General features: G+C 47.8%; 1 protein-coding gene across 1 annotated transcript in view; it reads left to right on the forward strand.

Annotated features, from left to right (window-relative positions):
• The window catches only part of ABTB2 (ankyrin repeat and BTB domain containing 2), a gene marked incomplete at both ends in the record, with an annotated part of 109,897 nt that extends 87,875 nt beyond the window's left edge, over positions 1 to 22,022 (forward strand). Inside the window, 14 exons of the mRNA XM_082283795.1 lie at positions 7,349 to 7,501; positions 8,758 to 8,923; positions 11,980 to 12,069; positions 12,516 to 12,617; positions 14,064 to 14,160; positions 14,827 to 14,962; positions 15,952 to 16,178; positions 16,875 to 17,053; positions 17,423 to 17,528; positions 17,687 to 17,789; positions 18,211 to 18,301; positions 19,928 to 19,996; positions 20,401 to 20,514; positions 21,825 to 22,022. Coding sequence (XP_082139921.1) covers positions 7,349 to 7,501; positions 8,758 to 8,923; positions 11,980 to 12,069; positions 12,516 to 12,617; positions 14,064 to 14,160; positions 14,827 to 14,962; positions 15,952 to 16,178; positions 16,875 to 17,053; positions 17,423 to 17,528; positions 17,687 to 17,789; positions 18,211 to 18,301; positions 19,928 to 19,996; positions 20,401 to 20,514; positions 21,825 to 22,022 — 1,831 coding nt within the window. The remainder of the gene's footprint in view (positions 1 to 7,348; positions 7,502 to 8,757; positions 8,924 to 11,979; positions 12,070 to 12,515; positions 12,618 to 14,063; positions 14,161 to 14,826; positions 14,963 to 15,951; positions 16,179 to 16,874; positions 17,054 to 17,422; positions 17,529 to 17,686; positions 17,790 to 18,210; positions 18,302 to 19,927; positions 19,997 to 20,400; positions 20,515 to 21,824) is intronic.
• Between the last annotated feature and the right edge of the window lie 740 nt (positions 22,023 to 22,762).

Consider the following 22,762-nt stretch of genomic DNA (forward strand, 5'->3'; position numbering starts at 1 on the left):
TTCCTTAGTCCTGAAAGAATCATCTTAGCATCATCTTTCTAACCTTGAAATGTTTTGCCTCTAGATACCAATATTCTGTGTTTTAAAATGTCTTATTTGAAACACTAATTAGGTTTTGGCTTGTGCTGGGATGTAAATGGGAAACGTTTCCCTGTTTATTGTGAAAACCCCTTTGCCTCGGTAAGAATTGTCTTTGTTTAACTGAACAAACTTCTCCAGCTATAATTAATCGAACAGCTCTCAGTATTCTAGAAAAAGATTTCTCTCCTGGCTCTTTGCTCACACAGCTTTTAGCTCGGGAGCTCCGGGCAGTTTTCATGAGCGTGGCAACGCTCCCTGTCAGGATTTTACAACTGGGCCCTGAGAACGAGTTCAGCGATTGAATCTGGCAGATTGGTTTTGGCTCCAGAGCCAGCATATGCTTTTAACATGTGCACGTTGGCAAATCACATTGAAGTCATAGCTCAAAGGGCTGCTATCTCAATCCTGCTCCTGCTGTAGGGAATTATGTGTAATGGGCAAAAAAAAAATTGGGGAAGCAGGAGTCTCGGCCCTGGGTAGCGAAGAACCACGCTGACCCCTGGTAAATCTGCTTGCAGGTAGCATGGGATTTTGTTTGTTTTGTTTTAATTTTGTTCGTTTGCCAGTGTAGCTGCTGGAATGCACCGTAGGAGTTACCTCTTGGTTTTTCTGCCCACAGGATCAAGGCTGGTCCAAGAATAGCAGACACCCCACTCTGGCTCTGTGCCCATGTCTATCTCTGACTATCACCTAACGTGCTGTTACAGGCTCATTCCTTTCATGCATGTAAATTGTGCTCATGTCCTGCTCCAAAAAGTGCCAGTGTTTTCCTTTGCTGCTGGAATTGTCGGGCATGGCAAGGTTTTCTGGGTCGGTCTCCTCAGGGTGGCTCCTGGGTACCAGGACTCCACATGTTGGACTGCTTGGATCTTGTCTGGAAAGTGTTCTGTGCTTGCAAACCAGGGCAGTCACCTTTTTTTTAAGAGCTGGGAAAAGCTTGGATCTGGTGTAGATGGCCTGGCCAGAGCCACTGTTGGAATCATGGAATCAGGATAATGGAATGGTTTGGGTTAGAAGGGGCCTTAAAGATGATCTCGTTCCGTGACACTGCCATGGGCACGGACACCTCCCACTCTCCCAGGCTGCTCCAAGTCCTGTCCAACCTGGTCTTGGGGCACTTCCAGGGATCCAGGGGCAGCCACAGCTTCTCTGGGAATCTGTTCCAAGAATGCCTCACTACCCCCACAGGGAAGAATTCCTTCCCAATATTCCATCTAACGCTGCCCTCTGTCAGTGTGAAGCCATTCCCCCTTGTTCTGTCGCTCCAGGCCCTTGTCCCCAGTCCCTCTCCAGCTCTCCTGGAGCCCCTTTAGGCCCTGCAAGGGGCTCTAAGGTCTGTGTGGATCCTTCTCTTCTCCAGGCTGAGCAATCCCAGCTCTCCCAGCCTGGCTCCAGAGCCGAGGTGTTCCAGACCTCGGAGCATTTCCATGGCCTCCCCTGGATTCGCTCCATATTAACTGAGGTCAGGAGTGCAATTAGGTCCAGACTCATGGAAGAATAGTTCATCTCCCAAATTGTTTGTGGTAGTTTTCACCTTACAGAGAGTTTTAGGTCACTGAGGAGTTGGGAGCAGCAGCAGGAGCAGTGTTTCCTCCGTGTCCATCAGGGACCTAACAGCTCCGTGTGGGGCTGGGGGGACAGATGGAAATCAGTCACATCCTTGATCCCATAACTGTGACCATACTGTCACAGATAAACTATCATGTATATTTATCTGCCTCTTGTCAACAACTGTATACACTTTAAAGTTGGTTTTCATCATTTTCTGCCTTTCTAGAAACCTTCCTCCTGCCCCAGCTTTGCAGATGTTACAAATATGTGTTTCTAATGAGACACATGGCACATTCCAGAGCAGCACCAGTGCTTGTTTCCAGCCTGAAAATGGAACCTTTTTCCTGTTGGTAAAGTAGTTTGTAAAATGTGATTACAATAAATAAACCATAGGCTTAAGAGCTCTTTTTAAGTTTCATAGTGAGTTCCCAGTGATTACTTCATGTCATTTTTTTTTGTGGGCTCCAATTTAGTTTTTCCTGTGCTTTGGAGTAACATGAAGTAAAACCTGTCTGATGCTGCACCTTATTTTTAAGCGTGGTTTGCAAAGGATGGAAAAGGGTGTTATTTCTGTCTGTGGTAAGAAGGATCAGAGCTGCCAGTTCTAGATTTAAATTACTCTTGTACCATTTTATATTCTCTAAGCAGAGGAAACTCTGAAGGCAGATTCGGTGGAGGAAGGATCCCAATAAATATAATATTATCCAGATGGCTTTCATTCCATTAGTGTCTGACTGCAGGATAACTCTTTAAACTCAGGGCATAGCCAAGCCAAGGCCTTAGTAACTTGATAACGATCCACTAAAATTCGAGAACTCTTATCTGCTGAGATGTGAGCCAGTCATTGTTTTAAGGGAATGCAGAAGAACACTTTTTGGGGTCAGTTGGATGTGATTAAATTTCTTCTTCCTTTTCTGTGAGGATCTGGACTGTCTGCCTTGAAAGATGTTGCACATGTTGAGATGATCCTTGAATAGGGCCCAGCGTGGTAGTTCCTATTTTTCCCTGCTGTAAATGTGGGAAGATCTTGAAATTCTGTAAAATACTTTTGAATCTGTGAGGAATAGCTCCTGTCTGAAGCTGGTTGTATTTTGGAACAAAAATTTTGTGTTTCCTCTAAATCAGCATCTTTGTTTTTATTTTATTCACGTATAATTATGTACTCTGAGATATTTTTCTCCCTGCTGCTTGAAGAGGGCTTTTAGTGTTTGAGAATCCAAATTGTAAATATGCCACTGTTTTCCACATCAGCATGGCACGGTTTGAGTTTTGGATACTCTGTCTTGCCTCAGAGTCTTTTCCCTTCTCCAAGTAATGAGACTTCACTCCGATTCCTTTTTGGTCTCAGTGACTTTGAGCCAATGGGTTTGGTTCCAGCAATAAATTCAAACATCAGCTCACTGCACTGAAAACTTTTCCTTTTTCTTTTTTAGTCCCTTACAAAACCTCACACTGATCTTTAAAGATTTGGGATTCTTCTCTGTGGGAGCCTCTTTATAGTTCCTGCAAGTCAAACATGGGGGGTTACCGTGGGCTGCCCCACTCTGACCATAAATATTGTGATATTTCCACATGTTTTAGTTCAGTCAGACCACTTAAAAAGCCTGGGGACAGCCAGGATGGCAAACTCTGCCTGTGTGACTCAGGCTGCCAGGAGGGAGGTGAATTTTGCCAATCCCACCTGCTTCCATTAGGACAGGATTTTCTTTCCTGCTTTAGAAGAAGGAGAGCCATGTTTAGAAGAACAAGGTTTTTCTTTCTTGCTGTTGCTGTCACTGTTGGCTCCCTCTTTGTTTTGCTGTAGCAGAACAGAAGGCAATGAAAAACAGCAGAGAAGAGGTGGGTCAGCAGGGAAAACGTTTTGTTCCTCCTTTTCCCTTTTTCCCTCCAGGTTGGAAGGGGCTCTGAGCAACCTGGGCTAGTGGAAGGTGTCCCTGCCCATGGCAGGGGGGTTGGAACAAGATGGGCTTTTTCCACCCCAAACCCTTGTAGGACTCTGTGATTTTCCAGCAGTCTTCTCACTGGATCCTCTTGGGGACATAGGCAGAGGGAGGAATGGGATAGAATGGCTGGTTTTTGTGGGAAACCCCACTGCCTTCCCCTGAGTTAGCAGGTGCCCCATGCAGAGGAAGGATGACGTGATTTTCTAACTCTTCTGGAGTGCTCTCCTTTTTGCATACAGTTAACTTCCCTCTGCCAAAAATATCCTGATCCCAGTGCTCTTAGAAATCCTCAGAAGAGCCCACTGGGGGGAATGATTTCTTTGTGATGGGTATCCCTGAAAGTCTGTGATCCCACAGCTTCTCCTGGAGATGCTGCACATGCATTCCACATGCCAGTCATGCCCAAAGCTGTTCTAATGAAAGTACCTTTTCCAGGAAAGAGTTATCCTAAAACTTGCTGTAAATTCTGCTTGGCTTCCTCAGATATGTCTAAATAAAGCAACATGGTTTAGCTCAAAGGAGGGGGGAAGCCCGTGATAAAGTCTGTTCTTTCTCAGAGCACTCTCACCCAGCTCCAGTGTGATCCCCTCGGGAATGGAGTGGCTGTCAAATTCCAGATGGAGAGAATTTTGGGGAACTTATGGATGGAATACTGACAGCACGTGACAGTATCAGACACCAGAGTGACTCTTCACAAGGCGTACAGAAGAGGAGCAGTTCCCATTTTGCTTCCCAGTCCTGTGCACATTCCCAGTTTAAGTGTGGCATCACTCCAAGACAACTTCATGGCAAAAAACTGGGCAAAGCCATGGTGGCATTGCTCTTCTGAGAAAACTGAGGGTCTGTGTCCCCAGCGAGCTGCTGCTGGAATATGACAGCTTCCCAAGGCTGGATCACTTCATGTGTGGAATTTAATGAGCTGCCAAACACTTCTAAATGTCAGGAAGACCAGAGGAAAGCGGCAGCGTGCAGAACATGGCACAGGCAGGAGCGCGGAGACAGAAATTAATTCTTTAGCTCGCAGCGTCTCCCAGTTAATTTTCCATGAAGGTTTCTCCCCTTCCCCTCCTGCAGTGTTTCTCAGACTGTGAAATGATCAGTGATTCCTTGGAGGCAGATGGATGCCCAGGTTAAGGGCCACAGGGATGAGAACGGCGTTTTATTTTCTAGGAAATGAATAATTTCATTTATTTTCTTAGCGCAGCGTGACCCAGTGTTGGTGTTTCAGTTGAACTGCACCTCTTCTTTCTGCTTCAGTCCTGGGATAATGCTGCTTATCTGGTGGGGTGTCAGTGAGCAAAGGAAGATAAAGCTGTTCCCAGAGCGTGGCCAGGTTGGGAGAAAGGAAATCGTTGGATAAAAGCAGGGGGGGATGAGTAAAAAGCCCATCCTCGAGCTAGAAATTTTGCAGAGAAACAAAGTTGTTTCAGCAAAATAGTAGTTGAAGCCATTACAGTGACCCTTGATAGAATAATGAATAATTTATCCGATTTGCTAGTGGTGGGGTTTGGAAAATCAGGACAGCAGGATGAGAACAGCCTTCCTGACACTGTTGTTTGCATTCCAAAGACTGCTCCCCTTTGGACACAGGGGAACCAGTCTGAGCTGTCACTTCCAAAGCCTTTGGAAAAACCTGCTGAGATTAAAAAAAGAAACAGAAGGGGGGAAAAGGAAAAAAAAAAAAAAATCTTTCTCCTTGCCATTCCTCCCAAAGCAAGTTTTCCACATCCAAGGTCTGCTTGTGTGGAAGCCGTTTATAACCCTGGCACATGTGGATATTTTTGCAGAGTGGAAATCCCTTCAGGATAGGTGTTATTTCTGGTGCAGACTCCGTGGCATTTGCTGCTGGCTGACCACAGGCTCTGGCTGCCCAGAGCCTTGAGTCAGTCACCAGGGTTTGATCAGGGACATGGTTCCCTGCCCAGCAGTGTTCCCACCATGGCAGTGTCAGGGAAGCTGGGATGTGGCCTAAATCTTTATTTACCACAAAAGGTGGCAGATGGAATCGCTTGTAAGATGAGCTTTTCCAGTGCTCCTGAGCATTCCCAATCTAAATTTAATTTAGTTCTGGTTTTAATTTTGGTGCTTTTAGCCTCCTTGGCCTACCTGTGTGCCCTCACCACCACTGTGGAGCTTTGAATCCCATGCTAGAAGCTCTGCAGGGTACATAGGAAGAATAAATAATTAATTTTGGCTTCTCCCTTAAGTACCTGCATTTAAAAAGCGTGAATTACTCTTTTCCAGGCCGGATAAGAGTTGAAATTCTCTGGAGCAGAGAATTTGCTGAAAGGCATCTCCCAAATGCCTGTTGACAATTCCTGCTCTTCCCTTAGGGGGAAGTCAATCAGCTCTGAATTGGCTGAGCTGGAATGATTCATCCCATCCCTTTCAGAAAGTCTTTGGAAGGATGAGCTGCTGGGTGGTTTTCAAAGTGGTGATTGTAGCAACCCTGAGATTCTGATTCTGTGACATAAAAGTAAACTGATAACGGGACAGAGTCAATGTCCTGTTAAAAACACCCTTGCCCTGGCAATCCGGGATGGATCGGTGTTTAAAACACCTCTGGTTTTGTAGATGCTGCTTCACAACTCGGAAGAAAAGGAGAAGAGGGGAAAATAGTGGGTGTGTTTGTAGAGTGATAATGGCAGCGTTTGGGGGTGCAGCTGGGAAAATGGGAGCAGCACATGTTTTTACAGAGTGCAGTTATTCCAGCCTGAAGGGTGTTCAGGGTCGTGACAAAGGGAGTTCTGCTTGCAAATCCCAGTCTGGATAAATGGTTTCTAACGGGGTTGGCGAGGCTCACTCTTCCTGCCCTCGCACGTGTGCACACAGGCACAGCTTTGAAATGGCTTCAGCTGTTTTCATTAATGCCCAAATCAGTCCATATTCCCTCATATGTATCTCTTTCTCTCTGAACTTTGTAAAGGAATTGATCCTTTCTCCCCTCAGTTGCTTTCTTTTGAATGATTAAACGGAAAAGGCTTTTTTTTATTTTTCCACAACGCTAATGAAGTCATTACTGGGAATGGGAGAGGTGTTTTCATTACAGCTGGCACTTCCAAGCCTTCCACTGGGGTGGCAGGTATCCTCGGGGAAAAATCAAGCAAAATAGATCAGTCTGGTTGTATATTGAGAGGGTGGATGAGATATGTTGTGTGTGAGAGTATTATGGTACCTGTACATTAATGTGTAATCTCGGTGCTGTGCTCATTCTTACAACAGGAGTAAGGGGGGCTAAATCACGAGCTGGTGCTGCTGTTATTACCTTATTTATATTCCTTTATTGCCTTGCAACCCTTTTTATTGAGCAAAACCTCTCTACTGCACCAGTTCTGTGGTCTGGAGGCTTCAGGGGGAAGAACTGAGGGGCAGGTGGGCAAAACCGAGCTCTGCATAAGAAAGGCAAAATGCAAAAAGCCATGGGGATAGTGGTAATGGAAAGATGAATGGAGGCAGGACTGAATTAACAAGGTTTGGTTGAAGTTGCAAACACTCAAGGATATTTTTAGTGTTCCTAGCGGAGGAGCATAAAAATAATAATAAATAATCCTGTACCTCTGGGTTATTTAGAACAACAGACATAGTTACTACAAAAGCTGCTCAGGTGACCGAGGCTGAGCAGCTCCTTCCTGCTGCCGTGACCTTCCAGCCCACATTCCCTCCTCAGGGGGGGATTTTTCCGTGCCAGGCTCTCCCTTGCACGCCCAGGCAGCCACGAAGTGTCCTCCTGCCTCAGCCAGCGTTCACTAATGGATTTGTCCCCTCGTTCCCAGCCCCTTCATGCTGCTGCCGCCGCTGATGGAGTGGATGCGGGTGGCCATCACCTACGCGGAGCACCGGCGCAGCCTGACCGTGGACAGCGATGACATCCGGCAGACGGCCCGGCTGCTCCTGCCGGGGCTGGACTGCGAGCCTCGCCAGCTCAAGTACGTGGGCTAAGCTTTGGAAAGTTCCTCCAGCCCTTGGAGCTTCTCGAAGCGTTTCTTTTGCTGCGTTTCCCAGAAGCCAGATCTCACTGTGCTGTGATACACGTTTAACCTTCTGGTACTTCGAGAGATGAAGGAGCTGTGGCCAAACTCTGCAGAAAGATTTTTGTCTTTCTGAAAGTTAAATATGAAATGCAAGTATTTGGGTTTGGGGTTTTTTGATGCCTCAGCCTTAATTGCAAGATTATTCTTTGCTTTTTAAGATAGCTTGAATGAAAGATTTAAACTAATGAAAAAAACCCCTTGGTTCCACAGCACATTATTTGATCCTTTAAAGCAGTCATTTTGTATCCAGCACATTCAGAGGGAAAGGAGATCTTGACATTGATTGATTGATTGATTGATTGATTTCTGGCTTGCTGTGGGATAGGAACAATGTGCAAAGACAAGTGCCATCCCTTTAAAAACCTTTGCTTTTCGGTGGTTCACTGGATTTCAAGTGGAGTAATTTTATTTCACTTTTTTTTTTTACAGAGTTGTTCTTTTTCTTCTTACTATTATATAAAGATTTGCATCATATTCTGTGCATTATTGTAGATTATGATACTGGTTGGAACAAGGTTGTGATAGCCTGGCTGTTGGATTTTATATGAGATTCATCCTGAATCTTCTGCGTGAGGTGATGAGTGGTTTGCTCCTCTGGCAGGCTGTCCAGGCTCTCCAGAGGAGGATGGCTGTGCTGAAAGCACCTCATTTATCAGAGGAACTTGGCAGGCTGATATCTCACTCACTGAGAGTTTGCTCAAGAGCCTGTGCTGGGAACCAGACGGGTACAGGGGAAGGCATTCACCCTAAAATAACATCAAAGGGCTGAGCCTGCCAGTGCCCAGCTGAGATAGGAAACCTCCACTTGGGGAGTGATCCTTCAGTGAAGGAGACACACTTCCAGGTCTGGGATTCAGAAGAGGCTGAGCAGACAGCCAGAGGATTTACAGTAATCCCTGGGCTCCTTCCAGATGACAGAAAGGTTGTCTTGATAGTCATCTGAAGGATAAGGATTTAATAGCTTGTAGAAACGTTAAAGCACTTCCTTTAATTGAGTTGCTGGAAAAGCATTGAGGGTTTTTCCCTGCCTAAATTTGATTTTTATGTCATACTTTTTAACAATTTCGATATTTTTTGCCCAGAAGAGACTAAAGATCCTTATCTTTTTTTATGGTATGGGCACCATCCAGGAGTTCTTTTGTCTTTCACAGACCTGAGTGCTGCTTCAGCTCCTTCCGGAGACTGGATGCTAAAGCTGCTACTGAGAAATTCCAGCAGGATCTGGGCTTCCGGATGCTGAACTGCGGGAGGACGGATCTGATCAACCAAGCCATCGATGCACTGGGCCCCGACGGGGTGAACACCATGGATGATCAGGTGTGTCCCAGAACAAATGCTCACAACCCCAAAATTCCCTGCATCAGCAGCTCGCTCCTTCCTTTCCACGTGGCAAATCAATCCGAGGTCGTGTTTGTTGCCTCTCCAAGGATTTTCTAGCTCTAGCTCGTGTTTTAGGCTGAAAATGCATCCCTTAAAACACAAAACAATACTTCCCCAGCCCACTCTCATGCCACCCCTCCAAAAACTCCCATTACAGCCTGGAGTGGATTGTTTATCAGCTGGAATGCCTGTTCCTTGGACGGGCTGTCTCCAGGCACTGATGGCAGGCAGGTTAACACAGGGGCAGTGAATGGAAAGTCTGATAGGTGCTGAGAGGATGTCAAAGCGAAGTGGTTTCTTTCCCAGTGACTCTTCCCTCTGGCTCAGCAGCCCAAATCCAGGCTGGGTCAGGGAGGAGTGACCACAAGGTGTTACTGTTTCGTGTCTCTTGGGCTTCCAGCCGTTTGGAATAGAAGAAGCAGCACTGAGAACCCCGCCCCAGTGGCGTGGTGTCAGTCAGTGTTAGATTTGCTCCAAGTCCATCATGCTGATGTGTCTGTTTATCCATTTTTAACTGTTCCCTGCTCAGCTACACTGAGCCATAGGGATTTGGTAGTCCTGGGAGTCTCTGGCTGCTTCTGCTTGTGCTGTCAGTCCCATCAAGTAACAGCAGAGTCTGTCCTCTGGGGCATCATTCAATGCATGGAATTAGCTTTTAATTTAAAAAGGGGGAGAAAAAAAGCCACCTCTCCTAAATAAACACTCGTTGTAGCTGTCACAGCGAGGAGAATGAGCTGTCACATCTCTGGAAGAAGAGGATATTGAGCACTGGGAAGGGTTTACATTCAGGTAGAATGGTTTTCTCACAGCCAGAGTTTTGCTGCAGTAGCATTTCAGACCCAGCTCTGAACCTGGCACATCTTGCATGGCACTTCCCACCTTCCTGCAGTTTTAAGGGAAGTCTGAAAGTGTACACAAAGAGCAGAAACTGCTCCTGGACATACCTGGGCCTTCAGTTGCCTTCTTTACAAATCCAGTACCAGGAGCTCTCTGTGGTCACTGGGGCAGGTATCGCATCATAGATACTCACTTCAGTAAAGTGACTGAGGTGGCAGGTTTATATTATGAAGGTTTCTCACTTGCTCTGTTACATTTTTAAAATAGGCTTTTGCAGTTCCTGTAGCCCAGAGAGGCTTGTCGTTCTCTCAGAGATTATTTTGTGGTTTGCCTTGTGAGCTGCTGTGCCCCAACACCACAGACACGGGTGCCAGGATTGTCACTTCTCACTGCAGGATGTTCCCTACCTCTCATCCAGCCAGCAACCTGGGAGCTGTCTGGTTTTTGTCAGCATGTGGGCAGCTCCTTGAGGAAGTTTGAGGAGTTTCTACTGTCACTGACTGATGTCTCATGCTGTGGGTGTGATCCTCATGCCAGCCCTGCTGTGAGCGGGGCAGCTCTGTCATCTTTGCCCCTCAGAGAGTGTTTTGGCACCAACTAAAAGGGCAGGACAGGGCCTCTCTGGAGACATTGTTGCTTGGAAATTCCCCACTTGACTCTGGAGCAACTCAGCTTTGTGTCCAGGCAAGTGCCTGCATGGCACTGCCAACCGCAGGCAGAGTTAAATCCAAGTTCTGGGAATGAACTCTGCCATAGCTGGAATAGGAAACCGAAGCTGAACTTTGCCACCAGCTTGTTTTGCCCCTCTTGGTAAAGAATAAGGCAAAGCCAGATGCCCAAACTGGGGAAAACTGACCTAGGCATGAGAGAGCTGCTGGACTAATTTAATGTGATGGCTTTAGATCCAGGTTTGGATTTTGACTACTCCCAGGGTGTGAGCATGTCCAGGATGTTCAGACCCACTTCTCCATCTGTGTGCATAGAGATTTGTGGGAAAGAACTCAGAACTCAGAAACCTGAGTTTGGGGCAGGTCCCTGTATTCAGTTCTGGTGGGGACCAGCCAGCACCCTGGTTTCAGGGGATTTGATGTTTAGGGAAACTCTTCTTTAGGAAATCCCTCCTTCTCTTTGCAAGGGGCAAGCAGGGAGTGCAAAACCAACATTAAAAATTTTTAAAAGGACAATGTAAGTCTATACAAGCCTACAGTTTTAGAACCCTGACTGGGGCTTGTGCCTGCAGACCTGAGTTTTGAATTCTCAGTTTGTGTGTCTATAATGAGTGTGGAACCTCCCAAGCTCCACAAAAGCCAAAATACCTCCCCCACAGAAAATCTCACCCAGAAATATCGTCACAAATGGAGCTGCCCCAAAGCAGGAAGCTTTGGAGTTGTGGCTGCTTTGAAAAGACACCTTTGCAGAGTCAGGAGCAGTCTCCTGGGTGAGAGCTGTAATTCCATTTTACACTACAGGCCCCATTAAGGATGAAGCTCCGTTATTGCACACTGAGCAGCAGAGATGCTGCCTGCAAAAAATTCAAATGCCTGCAGTAATTAAGGGGAGGGGGCAGGAAAGCTGGGATGTGAGCAGGAATGGCTTTTACCAGGCCATTTCCTTTCTGTCCTTGGCTACTTTGAGAATGAACTCCATAAGTAAGGCTCGTTTTTCTCATAACTCATCTCTGAGCTGTCATGGTTTGCTGGTTAAGTAGAGGGAGAGAGATTTATGGGATTGAAATGCTGAAATATTGTGGCAAATCGGATTTTGGCAATGGGGAGAAGTTGCCAAATAAATTCATCTTCTGTATTTTTGTGTTGCTTTCTGCCTTCAGTTCATTTGGCTACAAATGAGCCAAGAAATGGCGTTTCTTTGTTGGCAGCCTTGGGAAAGCTCGAGAATTGTGGACAATACAGGGCTGGGATTTTCAGTGATCCTTTTTGTGTTCTTTCAGCCTTGTCCAGTGATGGTTTTCCCAGGCCATTTTCCAGTATCAGTTGTGCCACTCTGCATAGAAATCAAAAATGCTTTATAAACATATGTGTGCTGTCCCTACACACTTTGTATGTTAAGATTCAAGCTTAAACTGTGTCCGTGACAGTGTCACTGTTGATAGGGATAGAAAGATAACTTTGGTTTTATTTTTCTTCTCCTTTCTGAAGGGTATGACCCCCCTCATGTACGCCTGTGCTGCTGGAGATGAAGCCATGGTCCAAATGCTTATAGATGCTGGAGCAAATTTAGATATACCGGTGAGTAACCCTCTGCCCATAATTATCCAGCTGTAAACTAACAGGAGGAGCTCTGAATTCTCTCCTAGCAACTGAAGGCTTCAGTTCTGGAAGGTTCAAGTGAGGCAGTTCTCTCAGAAACTGTCGCTTCAGGGATTTGGGAGGGGGGAGAAAACCTTCAAAACCTCTTGGAGCACTCAGTGGCTCCAATTAGGATTGGCACTGGCAAGTCTAATAGGCACGGGGAGGGGGAGGGAAGGAGCTGCCACAGGGAGAAACCAGTGAGCCCATTAAAAAGTCCCAGGGGGGACGGGGCAGAGTGAGTGGTGGTGGCAGTGTTCTCTAAGTGGCCCAAGTCCCCCTTCCCTGGGGTTGTCAGTCACAGAGGAAGAAGCTGGTTCTGCACAAGGCTGGGGATGAAGGCAGAGAGGCTGCAGAGGGTAATTTGCCTGCTTCCCTTCTCCCAGGTGCCCAGTACCTCTCCACGCTACCCCTCGGTCCATCCCGACAGCCGGCACTGGACTGCCCTCACCTTCGCGGTGTTGCACGGGCACATCTCGGTGGTTCAGGTGAGATTCCGGCCGGGAATCCTTCCAGGAGGCACAGGGGGACTGAAATACAGCACTGTGAGCCCTTGCTCTCAGCCTTCCTGAGCTCCTGAGCCTCCTAAAAACCAGTGAAAAAAACTGTGTGTTGTTTAAGACAAGGAGAAGGAAAATTGGTGACATAATTCCTAGCAAGGCCTTGATAACAAAACACAGCGCGTTTCCATATTTTTCTTTGGTTTCAGTATTGGTTCAAGGCTCACTGCTTCCAAAACAATGCTGCACAATAATTTCTTTGGTTTTAGATAAACTAGTGCTTCACGTGGAGTGGTTACAGGTTGGCTGCTTGATCAGGAGCTTTGTGACAGTAGATGTTAATTGGTTTGTAAATTCACATGTGCAAAAATCCAGCGTGTGCTGATTTCTGCTCTAATGGCAGAAAATTATCTGTAACTTCTTTTATAATCCTTGAGAATTGCATGAACAAGACTTAAGCTGACTTGAGATTTGAGCCTGTGTCATCCTCCCTGCTCCCTTTTCTGTGGAGTTATCACAGGGGGCAGCAGGATGGGGTGGAGCCCCAGAAATGCTACCCAGACTTCCAGGGGAATGAAAAACTGATCACAGCAGATAATCAATTGCTGTTGAATTTAATTTACCTTCTGCTCAAAGGGAAGGAGAAGAAAAAAAAAAAACAAGATGTAAGCAAATGGAGGCTGCACACTCTGATCTTTTGTTTGTGTACATTTGTACATAATTATAAAGATTAGATCCCACCTGGCAAACTGCCCAGGCAGCCTTTGGTATTCCAGAGGTAGGTTGGACAGCCTTAATTTATGTGTAAGATATGAGTTTGATTCTCCCAGGAGATGAAGCCAAGTGTAGCAAAGCTCCTGTTGTGTACTGCAGCGCCCACAGTCATGGAAGCATGGAATATCGTGGTGGATGCACCCGCACAGGGCTGATCCTCCCTGGCTGCCCCTGCCAGCACTGCTCTGGGTGCTCCAGAGCCTTCTGCCAGCCCCACCTGGCCATAAAACATCCCCATCACCCTGTAGCCCTCTCCCCTTCACCTGGGAGGGGGTTCTTTCCCTCACAGCAGCTCAGTGAAAGCAGGTTCTGCGTGACGAATCCCTGCAGCTGCCAGAGCTCCTTACACAGGCTCCGTGAGGTGTGAATCCTCCAGGGCTGATTCCCTGGGGGGAACCCTGCTTCCTGTGCACAGCATGGAGCTAAGATGGACTTCCTGCTCTGATTGCAGAGCCCTTTGGAGCTGGGAGATTGCAGTTGCACAGCCATGACCATAAAGGAGATTAAAAAAGGAGGTGGTGCTCTCCAGATGGGCCCTTGGTGTGCGTGCCCTCCTCATTCTGAACCCACCGGTTCTCCTTTCTAGCATGCAGCCCTGGCTGTTTTGTCCTTCTGAATTGCTCTTTTCCCAACTCCCTGTCTTTCCTGTGCCCCTTGCAGCTGCTCCTGGATGCTGGTGCCCATGTGGAGGGCTCTGCTGTGAACACTGGTGAGGACAACTACGCCGAGACCCCCCTCCAGCTGGCCTCGGCTGCAGGTGAGCTCCCTGTGGCCTCAGCACGCTCCATCTCTTCCTGCCACCAGCCTGATGGGCCCTGAGTATCTGTTTTCCAACTTGTCCCACACTTGCCTCCTCCCCACAGCCCCCACAGCAGAGCTGACAGCACCAACTCCTTTCACCAAGCTCTGTCAAGGAACATAAACCAGCCCCTGTCTAGTCCAGGCAGGTCTGTGGACCTAAGCAACACCCAGATGCGAAAAATGAACAAGTTTCCATTCAGCCTGGGGAAAAATAACTGTTATATGAAGAAATTTGGTTTATTAGTTTATTAAATGCAGGTTAGAATTCTCCATTTCTCCTGGCGGGCTGTCAGGAGTTGAGCATTCTGTGAATGAGTGTGTGCTGGGCTTGTTTGTCAACACTTTTCACCTCAAAGTGGTTTTAGTTTTTCTCCTTAATTTCTTTCTGCACTCTTTTTGTGCATTTATGAATATGAATGTCTGGCTTGCTCTGCTCCAAGCTTTATGGAAGGGATAAAAAAAAGGCTTCCTACCCTCCCAGTGAGACCCAGTGCTGGGTCTCCTGCACCACTCCCTACTCCATGCAATGGGAACAGAGCAAGGGAGTCCTGCCTGCTGCCAGTCCTGTGTTTGATGCTTCCAAAGAGGGGACCATCCTGATGTTCCTGTCCTTTTTCCTCAGGGAATTACGAGCTGGTCAGCTTGCTGCTCAGCAGGGGCGCTGATCCACTCCTGAGCATGCTGGAAGTCAACGGGATGTCATCGTCACTCCACGAGGACATGAACTGCTTCAGCCACTCGGCAGCACATGGGCACAGGTAATGCTCTGTTCCTGCTCAGGACAGGGGTTGTTTTGCACTCTAGGTGTTGCTGTGTGTTCTGTGGGACTTTGTGACCCAAATCCCTGCGTGTGCAGTTCAGCAGACGGGGTTAAGACTCTCCTGACAACAACCAAATAAGAGCAAAGATCTCTGTTCGCTACTTCTTACTCACACTTGCTGGTCTGGCTGTGCAGCACTGAGAGTCAGCTGGTTCTAGGCCCTACATCAGCAGACCAAGTCCCACCTAAGGGTAGGTTATGAGATCAGGGTTATGAGATCTTGGTTCATGTTCTGGGGTGGAATCTAATCAGGTTGAAGTGTCCTGGTTCCCTGCATCTCTGGTTTTTGGATGGCCAGTCAAGAGGTGAATCATTAAACCAGCCAGCCTGGGGCTCTCCAACCCCATCTCAGAAATAAGACATTACTTGCAAGCTCCTCCAGAAATCTCTGTGTTCCCAGAAAAAAGTTAGCGAGATTCAAGGCTTGTTCTGCCGTTGGATAGGATGGGGTGCTCCTACAACCTTAAATAAGCTGGATTTAGCCCCAGGGGGTGGTGTGGGTGCAAGGAGAGCACCAGCTGGTGGCAATGCAGCAGCACAGCCGAGCGCTGGGTGGCCCTGCTGGGCTGGGGAATGTGTGGAGCAGCTGTCCCCAGCTGGCTGAGGGACACCAGTGATGCAAACTCCCCAGAGCGGCCGGACACAAACAAGAAAGTCTCTTGCTTGCAACTGCCGTGTGAAATCCCAAACAAACCCACCATATGAGGAGTACAGGCCGTGTTTTTGCCCTTGTTGCCGGGGCACCAGTTTCTAGGATGTGAGGTAGGAAAAGGACAGGCAGTTTCAGTGCTGCTCCACAGTGCCAGCTGTCTTTGGGAAGGAAGTTACTGTTTACTGAGCTGGCTCCCTGACCCCAAATCCCCACAGTCCTGTCTGAGTCGTTGATATTTCATTTATTAATGAGTGAAACCTCTGGTCCCTGCCCAGGAACGTCCTGCGCAAGCTCCTGACCCAGCCGCAGCAGGTGAAGGGGGATGTGCTGTCCCTGGAGGAGATTCTGGCCGAGGGGGTGGAGAGTGACACCTCCAGCCAGGGCAGCTCCAGCGAGGGGCAGGTGCGGCTGTGCAAGACCCGGATGAAGGCTCTGCAGGAGGCCATGTACTACAGCGCCGAGCACGGCTACGTGGACATCACCATGGAGCTCAGGGCACTGGGTGAGCCCTTGCTGCTGAGCATTGTGCACATCTAAGGCATAAAAGTCTTCCTTTTCTGCCCCTCTCGCTCAGAGGAGCAATAACCCCAACTGCAAAGGTGTCTCATTTAAATTTTAGAAGTGTTTAAGGCTCCTCGCAAGGTTGGGTTTTTTTCAAATTCCTGCTGCTCTGGGATGTCACTCACTCTTGGCTGGATCCTCTGTTCCCACGTATCATGAGCAAGAGGCATCTCTCCCTGTCAGATGCTGACACCTAAAATTCAGTGTTTATTCAATGGTTTAAGGTAAAAGAACAAATTTGATCTCAAGGTAGGAGAGAGAAGCTTTGAAGCTTGTGCGTAACCAGGAGCAAAGACCTCACACCACATTTGTGTGGGGTTATGCATTCTTACAACTCCAGTTCAATTTTATTTAGTGGTTCTGACTAACCTTGAAGCTCAGGACAAAACAGGAAATCTTTGGTCCTTAACAATCAGCAGAAATTTCCAATTCATGATCCTGGTACCAATCCTTTGTCACTTAATCTGTCAGTGACCCAGTTCAGTCACCTTTAATATCAAGGTAAAAATCTGTCTGCTCTTAGGATGTAGATAGAGCTGCTTCAGTGCTGCCAAGTGTTAGTAATAGGAGCAGGATAATGTCCTCACAGGCACTTCAGGAAATCATCTTTCACTGTCCCTTTTTCCTGTGGCTGCAGGAGTGCCCTGGAAGCTCCACGTGTGGATCGAGTCGCTAAGGACAACCTTCTACCAGTCCCGCTACTCCGTGGTGCAGACCCTGCTGCGGGAGTTTGTCACCATCAAAGAGGAGGATTACAACGAAGAGCTGGTCAGTGAGGGGCTGCAGCTCATGTTTGACATCCTCAAAACCAGCAAAGTAAGTCAGAGTTTTGTTAACTGTGCCAGAGCTGAGTGTTCTGGGGTTTTTTTGTTGTTGCGCTCAGCAGGAGGAAGGCAATGGCCAGGAAAAGTCTCTGAGGAGTTATGGCGTGGAAATGGCCCTGGGAGCATTTATCTAAATTCATATACAGCCCCAAAACAGTCCTCAAGCACACACACCTGGAGGAAGCTGTACAGCTCTTTATAACTCCCCAGATACTGTAATTCCTTTAAATTAAAGCTTGTCCCTCTGTGGGGCGGTTACTCCCGTGGGGTGCGGCTGCCGTAGGCCCCAAGCGAGCCCTCGCGGCGCATTTGGAACCTGCTCGATGTGGAGTTGCTGATCCCTGTTCCATCCTCCTCACAGAACGATTCCATCAACCAGCAGCTCGCATCCATCTTCACCCACTGCTACGGCAGCAGCCCCATTCCCAGCATTCCCGAAATCCGGAAGACTCTGCCCGCTCGGCTGGGTAAGGTGCTCACCCGAGCAGTGAGCTGCTTTTGATTGCTTCTGGGTTGTTTGGGTTTTTTTTTTTAAATTTGTTTGTTTGGATTTCTTTTCTGAAAAGCATGCACAGTTTTTGGGTGCTAAAAGGTCACCTTTTTTTTTTGTCCCCTTACCCAACAGATCCTCACTTCCTGAACAATAAGGAAATGTCTGATGTAACTTTCTTAGTGGAAGGAAAGCTCTTTTATGCACACAAAGTCCTGCTGGTTACTGCATCTAACAGGTGAGTCACTAACCAGGGACATATTTAATCCAACCATGGTTATCCCTGAAATCATGTGTGGTAGTCGGAGTGTACACATCCAGCCATTCCCTGCCTTCCCATTCCTTCTCCCAGAGTCTGCAGGGAGAGCTGCACTCACTCCTTGAATCCCACACTGGCCTGGTGCACTTGCAGTTAGCAGTTTCTTTCTCTATTCTTGGCCTAGTAGCAGGGTTTTCCAGCTGTCACAGGGTGGGATTAGATCAGATCCAAGCAATTTACAGGTGAAATTGTCCCCGAACTAGTCGTCATAAATTGGAAGAAATGTTTCAATTTTCAACTCGCAAAGAACAAGGAAGGGTCTTTGTTCTCCCCTTGCTGTTTGTGATGTGTGTGTGACACACTAATACAGTTAAATTAAATCTGTTAAAACCATTTCCAGGTTCAAGACACTAATGACCAATAAAACAGAGCACGATGGCCACGGCAGCAAGACTGTTGAAATCAGCGATATGAAATACAACATTTTCAAGGTATGGGACTTAGTCCACTTTTTCTTTATTCCTTTCCATCTTCTCAGCTACTTGGAAGGTAAGACAAACCCAAGGAGTAACAGCATAAGTGGATAATATTACAGGTAGAGATGGAGTTCCTTTCAACACACCTGAATTTCAGGAGTATTCTGAAATACCCTTTTTCCAAAGTTCCAGCCTTAAAACAGAGTCCTCCAGTCTATATTCTTATTTTCTTACTAGGCAGCTGACTCCCCCATAAAGCAGGAGAAGCTAGTCTTCTACTGAGAAGTAGTGTTATACTTTTAACACACATCATTTTCATGCTTTTTATGGCACTGTTTTCATGCTTTGCTAAGCAAAAAGTAACTTATTTACAGCAGGTGCATTGCCAGGCTTCATATTCATTAAAATCAGATGATCAGAAACCAATGGTGTCCCTGTCAAGAAAGGCTCAGAACTGAGAACTGTGCTTTGCTTTTATGACATTTCCATATTTAGAGGAGGAACAGGGAGGTGTGAAGTGCAGTATAGGTCGTGTCGCTGTTTCACTGAAGGGTTGAGGCTTTTCCTTTTTTCCTTTTTTATAAGCAAACAAACCTGATCTGTTGGTCAGCAGTACTCTTATCTCACTAGAGGGAAGTAAGTTGACCATGAGAACATCTTTGTTCTGCTTGTAAGGGGCTGTACAAGTTTTGTGTTGGAGAGGTGACAGCCAAATTGTGCAGCTCAAGCCACAACAGAAGAAAATGTTACTGAGTATCGAAAGAAGCCTCCTTAACAGCATGTGTACATCAGAAGGTTTCTAAAGACAAATTTGTGCTTCAGGGGAGAGAGAGAGAGACAAATCAGAAAGAACTGAAACAGTGAACCACTTCACAATTTGATGGTAAATGCAGTCAGATTGGTTAAGGAGAGGCAGTCTCAGGTGGGGTGGAGGATGCTGAGCCACCAGAGATGTGTGTCCTGCTCAGGGCTCTGCTGGGAACAGCTTTGCTCTCATGTAATTCTGTTATACAAATAAAGGCAGTCTTACAAGCAGCAGCTTAGTTTTGTTCCCAGCCCTGTTAGAAATGGCAAGCAGGGCTTGCAAGCCCCACACAGCACCCAGGACACTTCTGCTCCAGCACCAGATCCGTTCCCTCCCCTGACTCAGCAGCACTGCTTGGGCTGGGGGTGGGCACGTGGGATCAAAGAGCAGGAGCTGCCTCTCACTCTCCCTGCAAACAATTAATGCCTTTTCCTCCGGGCCTGGTGGGGGGCTGGAAGCTGATTAGAAGCCCAGCAGGGAGGCAAGTGGCTGGGAGGTCCCCGGGACACACACGCTGGGCTCGCTGGCAGCTCCGCGCGTGACCGGCCTGCCAGGCTCCACAAACCTGGATCCGAGACAAGGACAGCGGTGTTGCTCAGAGACACGCTGTCACCCTGAGCCCAAAGTCCCCAGAAGGGCCCTTTTCAGGGCCCAAGAGAGAAAGGACTGTTAGAAGGCAGCAGATTTGCCATGCTAGGGAAGAAAAAAGAGCCACCAGTGGAGGTGAGAGCCGGCACAGGACACGATTCCCGTCTGCTCAGGAAGGGGAGCACAGCCATCATCAGCCCCTTGTGACTGCAGTGATAACTCCATGCCTGGCCTTCTTCCCATTCCAGATGCTGATGCAGTATTTATACTATGGAGGGACAGAATCCATGGAAATTCCCACCACTGATATCTTAGAGGTGAGAGAGCTTTTTCTTCCAAGTCTTGCCAAGTGCGCTGGGGCATAAAACAGAGTTGAAAGGCAAAATCCAGGAGCTAACAGCAAGCTCCCATTCAGTCCAGGAGCATACTTAGCACTTGGAAATTAATGAACTTAAAAGTTTCAAAACATCACTGCTTGGTGTTTCTGTGTCTTGGTGATGGAAAGGAGTGCAAATACGCTTGTGGGAGGAGCTTTTGCTAAGAGGGGAGATGTGTCAGTCTGTCACTTCAGCATGGAGCAGCCTTTTTGCTGTTTCATGAGGACATGGCCATTAAAACAGGGAGTCAGAGACTCTTCAGAGAGGAAATCATCCGTCCTGTTTGCCTTCCCCAGGCCTTTCAAGCCTCATGATCTCAAATAGCCTCTCTCTTGTCTCCATAGCTGCTGTCGGCTGCCAGCCTGTTCCAGCTGGACGGCCTCCAGAGACACTGTGAAATCCTCTGTGCCCAGACCATCAGCATGGACAACTCTGTCAACATCTATAAATATGCAAAGGTAGATCCAACCCCCCTGGTTTAAGAATCCCACTGAGCAGCCTGTGTGCTCCTGGTGGTAACTAAAAACCCCAGGTGGGCCCCCTCTCTGCAGGTAACTCTCTCCCCCAGCCACAACAGGAATGAGATGATTCCCAGCTCCAGGCAGGAAAGTCCTGCACAGCCCTGGTGTGTTTTCTTGTCTGAAGCAATCATGGATGAAATGGATGGGGGATCCCTGCAGAGTAGGGGAGAGCTGTCTTAGCAGGCTGATACATCAACATCAGCAAATCCCAAGGGATTCAAATCCTGGGAGCAGCAGGGGCAATTGATCACAGCATAGCAGCTATGGAATAAACCTTTTCCTAGCACCCCTGCTGCTAGGAAATACTCTCTTTAGCTCCAAAATGAGCATAAACTCTGTTGTGTGACAGATACGCACCTCTGTAGCAAATAGCCTAAATCACAGAGAAATACTCTGCCCTTCCTGGCATTTTGCAGGATCAGATCCCTTAAAGACAAGGAGAAAACTGCACAGAGGGCTGGTAATGTTTTCTTCTTACTGTGTGTGTAGTGTCCCACCGATGCTCTTCAGTTTCTGTCATGTCAGACTGGTTTCTTTCAGACATAAATTTAACAGTGTGCAGTGGTAAAAAGGGGAAACAGCATTCCCTACTGGCCTTTATGTACTTTTCCTTAAATTATTATTTGCACAGAGTTCCCAGGAAGAGGCTGTGTGTGCACAGAGCTTCTTAATATTGAACTTGAGTTTTGTTGCTCTCGTTCCTGACCTTCCCCCACTAATCCTGAAGCAAAAGGAGCCAGATCCCAGCCAGAAACCACCTCATGGTGGTTCAGGAGTGCAGCATCCCTGTTCTCCTGCGTTCAGCGCCTCGTTGTAGGGATGAGGTTCCCATCCTGTGACCCATGTCCTGATTGCCCTGAGCCGTGCTCACCATCTGCCAGCACAGTGGTGTTGTGTGCTGTGGCTCAGCCAAACAGGTACCTTGGCCACCTCATCAGCCAGCTGCTCTGCTGCAGGAAGGGAAGGGACTGGAGTGCAGGCCAACAGCCCTGCCGACAGCAGGCCAGCAGGGGAAGGAATTAAAAAAGCCTGGATGTCTCCCTGCTCACACCTGTGCCTGCGAAAAGCACCGGGAGAAATGATCAGACATCAGAGTCCTGCCTTCAGTGCCTTTCCACTGTTACTCCTGTCTTTTTTCTGCCTTAGAAAATACTAAAAGGGGAGAAGCATTAGGAAGGAGAGGCCCAGGGATGTCAGGTAGATCTGGGACATACAGAAGGGGTTAACGATCCTGCTGTCTTCCGCAGATTCACAACGCACCAGAACTGGCCTCTTTCTGCGAGGGCTTCTTCCTCAAGCACATGAGCTCCCTGCTGGAGCAGGACTCGTTCAAGCAGCTCATCTATGGCAGGAACAGCAAAGTGCAGGGCCTGGACCCACTGAGGGACCTGCAGGCAGCCCTGGCTGGCCGCCTGCACTCCGTGTATGTCACGTCCAGGGTGTGAGGCAGGACCGGCGCTGGCAAACCGCGGTGGAGGCGCTGCTGGGGCTGTTTGCCTTCTTGGATCTTCCTGAAAGTGCCCTGGAACCAGCACCCCCAGGTGCTGAGGGAGGGGGAGCTGGCTTCTCTGTGCTGCTGCTGCTGTCACAGGAACAACACTGTCACACAACAACACTGCCACGGCCCAAACACGAGCTGAGCATGCAGGGGGAGAACGCGAACCGCAGAGATTGGCACTGCCCTTTCCACGAGCGCAGGGCTGTGGAGAAAGAGGCAATTTAACTAAGCCCAGCACTAATACGTGGGCTTAAGTTCATCCACACAGATGTTTTCCGTGTAAAAAGGCTGCCTAGAAGGAGTTTGCTGATCCTAAAGCCCATCCCATGAGCCATCTGTCTGCACACAAAGTACTTCCCCTCAGTAGTACCAGTGTCTGTACATCGCAACAGACCAACAGAAACTTCCCCCAAAACTGTTTGCACCTTGAGAGAGAGGTTTTGTATGTTCAAAGCTGAGTAGAAACTAACACGGAAATTACTCACTCTTTAAGCCTAATACAAAGAGCTGAGCTGGGGCCGGGAGGGGAGAGTTGGGGGTTTGCCTGTTTTTAAATACGGTTTCACTGTGCCAGTTGTTAATCTAGATCTGTTTTGAGGAGAAAGAAAAAGACTGTCTACCTTTTTGCTGTCAAGGTCTGATAGTTTCAGTCACTTTCACCTTAAAAACCTGTTTCTGAACATTACC

Source organism: Coloeus monedula, assembly GCF_965178545.1.
Source record: "Coloeus monedula genome assembly, chromosome: 6".
Classification (NCBI taxonomy): domain Eukaryota; kingdom Metazoa; phylum Chordata; class Aves; order Passeriformes; family Corvidae; genus Coloeus; species Coloeus monedula.